Source organism: Lepidochelys olivacea, assembly GCF_965140295.1.
Source record: "Lepidochelys olivacea isolate rLepOli2 genome assembly, chromosome: 1".
NCBI lineage: Eukaryota > Metazoa > Chordata > Testudines > Cheloniidae > Lepidochelys > Lepidochelys olivacea.
In genome coordinates this window covers 164,615,224-164,617,417 of record NC_140411.1, presented here as the reverse complement: position 1 = coordinate 164,617,417, position 2,194 = coordinate 164,615,224, and the positions used below count along the sequence as shown (strand labels likewise).

The following is a 2,194-nucleotide window of genomic DNA, read 5'->3' as shown; positions in this document are numbered from 1 at the left end:
AAAGAACCGCGAACTTTTGAATCTCATTTCCTGTTTGGCCAGCGTGGCAAGCTGCAGGTGACCATGCAGAGCTCATCAGCACAGGTGACCATGATGGAGTCCCAGAATCGCAAAAGAGCTCCAGCATGGACCGAACGGGAGGTACGGGATCTGATCGCTGTTTGGGGAGAGGAATCCGTGCTATCAGAACTCCGTTCCAGTTTTCGAAATGCCAAAACCTTTGTGAAAATCTCCCAGGGCATGAAGGACAGAGGCCATAACAGGGACCCGAAGCAGTGCCGCGTGAAACTGAAGGAGCTGAGGCAAGCCTACCAGAAAACCAGAGAGGCGAACAGCCGCTCTGGGTCAGAGCCCCAAACATGCCGCTTCTATGATGAGCTGCATGCCATTTTAGGGGGTTCAGCCACCACTACCCCAGCCGTGTTGTTTGACTCCTTCAATGGAGATGGAGGCAATACGGAAGCAGGTTTTGGGGACGAAGAAGATGAGGAGGAGGAGGAGGTTGTAGATAGCTCACAGCAAGCAAGCGGAGAAACCGGTTTTCCCGACAGCCAGGAACTGTTTCTCACCCTAGACCTGGAGCCTGTACCCCCCGAACCCACCCAAGGCTGCCTCCTGGACCCAGCAGGCGGAGAAGGGACCTCTGGTGAGTGTACCTTTTAAAATGCTATACATGGTTTAAAAGCAAGCATGTGAAAGGATTACTTTGCCCTGGCATTTGCGGTTCTCCTAGATGTAGTCCTAAAGCCTTTGCAAAAGGTTTCTGGGGAGGGCAGCCTTATTGCGTCCTTCATGGTAGGACACTTTACCACTCCAGGCCAGTAACACGTACTCGGGAATCACTGTAGAACAAAGCATTGCAGTGTATGTTTGCTGGCATTCAACCAAAATCCGTTCTTTATCTCTCTGTGTTATCCTCAGGAGAGTGAGATATAATTCATGGTCACCTGGTTGAAATAGAGTGCTTTTCTTCAGGGACACTCAGAGGTGCCCGTTCCTGCTGGGCTGTTTGCCTGTGGCTGAACAGAAATGTTCCCCGCTGTTAGCCACAGGGAGGGGGGAAGGTTGAGGGGGTAGTCACGCGGTGGGAGGAGGCAAAATGCGACCTTGTAACGAAAGCACATGTGCTATGTATGTAATGTTAACAGCAAGGTTTACCCTGAAAGAGTGTAGCGACTGTTTTATAAAATGTGTCTTTTTAAATACCGCTGTCCCTTTTTTTTTCTCCACCAGCTGCATGTGCTTCAATGATCACAGGATCTTCTCCTTCCCAGAGGCTAGTGAAGCTTAGAAAGGAAAAAAAAACGCACTCGCGATGAAATGTTCTCCGAGCTCATGCTGTCCTCCCACACTGACAGAGCACAGACGAATGCGTGGAGGCAAATAATGTCAGAGTGCAGGAAAGCACAAAATGACCGGAAGGAGAGGTGGCGGGCTGAAGAGAGTAAGTGGCGGGCTGAAGACAGGGCTGAAGCTCAAATGTGGCGGCAGCGTGATGAGAGGAGGCAGGATTCAATGCTGAGGCTGCTGCAGGACCAAACCAGAATGCTCCAGTGTATGGTTGAGCTGCAGCAAAGGCAGCTGGAGCACAGACTGCCACTGCTGCCCCTCTGTAACCAACCGCCCTCCTCCCCAAGTTCCATAGCCTCCACACCCAGACGCCCAAGAACGCGGTGGGGGGGCCTCCGGCCAACCAGCCACTCCACCACAGAGGATTGCCCAAAAAAAAGAAGGCTGTCATTCAATAAATTTTAAAGTTGTAAACTTTTAAAGTGCTGTGCTTAAAGTGCTGTGTGGCATTTTCCTTCCCTCCTCCACCACCCCTCCTGGGATACCTTGGTAGTCATCTCCCTATTTGTGTGATGAATGAATAACGAATGCATGACTGTGAAGCAGCAATGACTTTATTGCCTCTGCAAGCGGTGATTAAAGGGAGGAGGGGAGGGTGGTTAGCTTACAGGGAAGTAGAGTGAACCAAGGGGCGGGGGGTTTCATCAAGGAGAAACAAACAGAACTTTCACACCGTAGCCTGGCCAGTCATGAAACTGGTTTTCAAAGCTTCTCTGATGCGTACCGCGCCCTCCTGTGCTCTTCGAACCGCCCTGGTGTCTGGCTGCGCGTAACCAGCAGCCAGGCGATTTGCCTCAGCCTCCCACCCCACCATAAACGTCTCCCCCTTACTCTCACAGATATT

General features: G+C 51.5%; 1 protein-coding gene across 1 annotated transcript; it reads left to right on the top strand.

The window, feature by feature from the left end:
• The first annotated feature begins 217 nt into the window (after positions 1-217).
• Positions 218-1,708, top strand: LOC311512655 (uncharacterized protein). The gene is made up of 2 exons (XM_084614006.1): positions 218-646; positions 1,234-1,708. The coding sequence occupies exons 1-2, from the start codon at positions 241-243 to the stop codon at positions 1,317-1,319; spliced, it is 492 nt and encodes a 163-aa protein (XP_084470132.1). The 5' UTR covers positions 218-240; the 3' UTR covers positions 1,320-1,708.
• The last annotated feature ends 486 nt before the right edge of the window (positions 1,709-2,194 follow it).

Excerpts from the sequence above, each read along its gene's own strand:
- LOC311512655 (XM_084614006.1), top strand. The coding sequence starts at position 241 with ATGAAGGACAGAGGCCATAACAGGGACCCGAAGCAGTGCCGCGTGAAA. Across the intron at positions 647-1,233 it reads AGGCGGAGAAGGGACCTCTG|CTGCATGTGCTTCAATGATC; the intron begins GTGAGTGTACCT and ends TTTCTCCACCAG.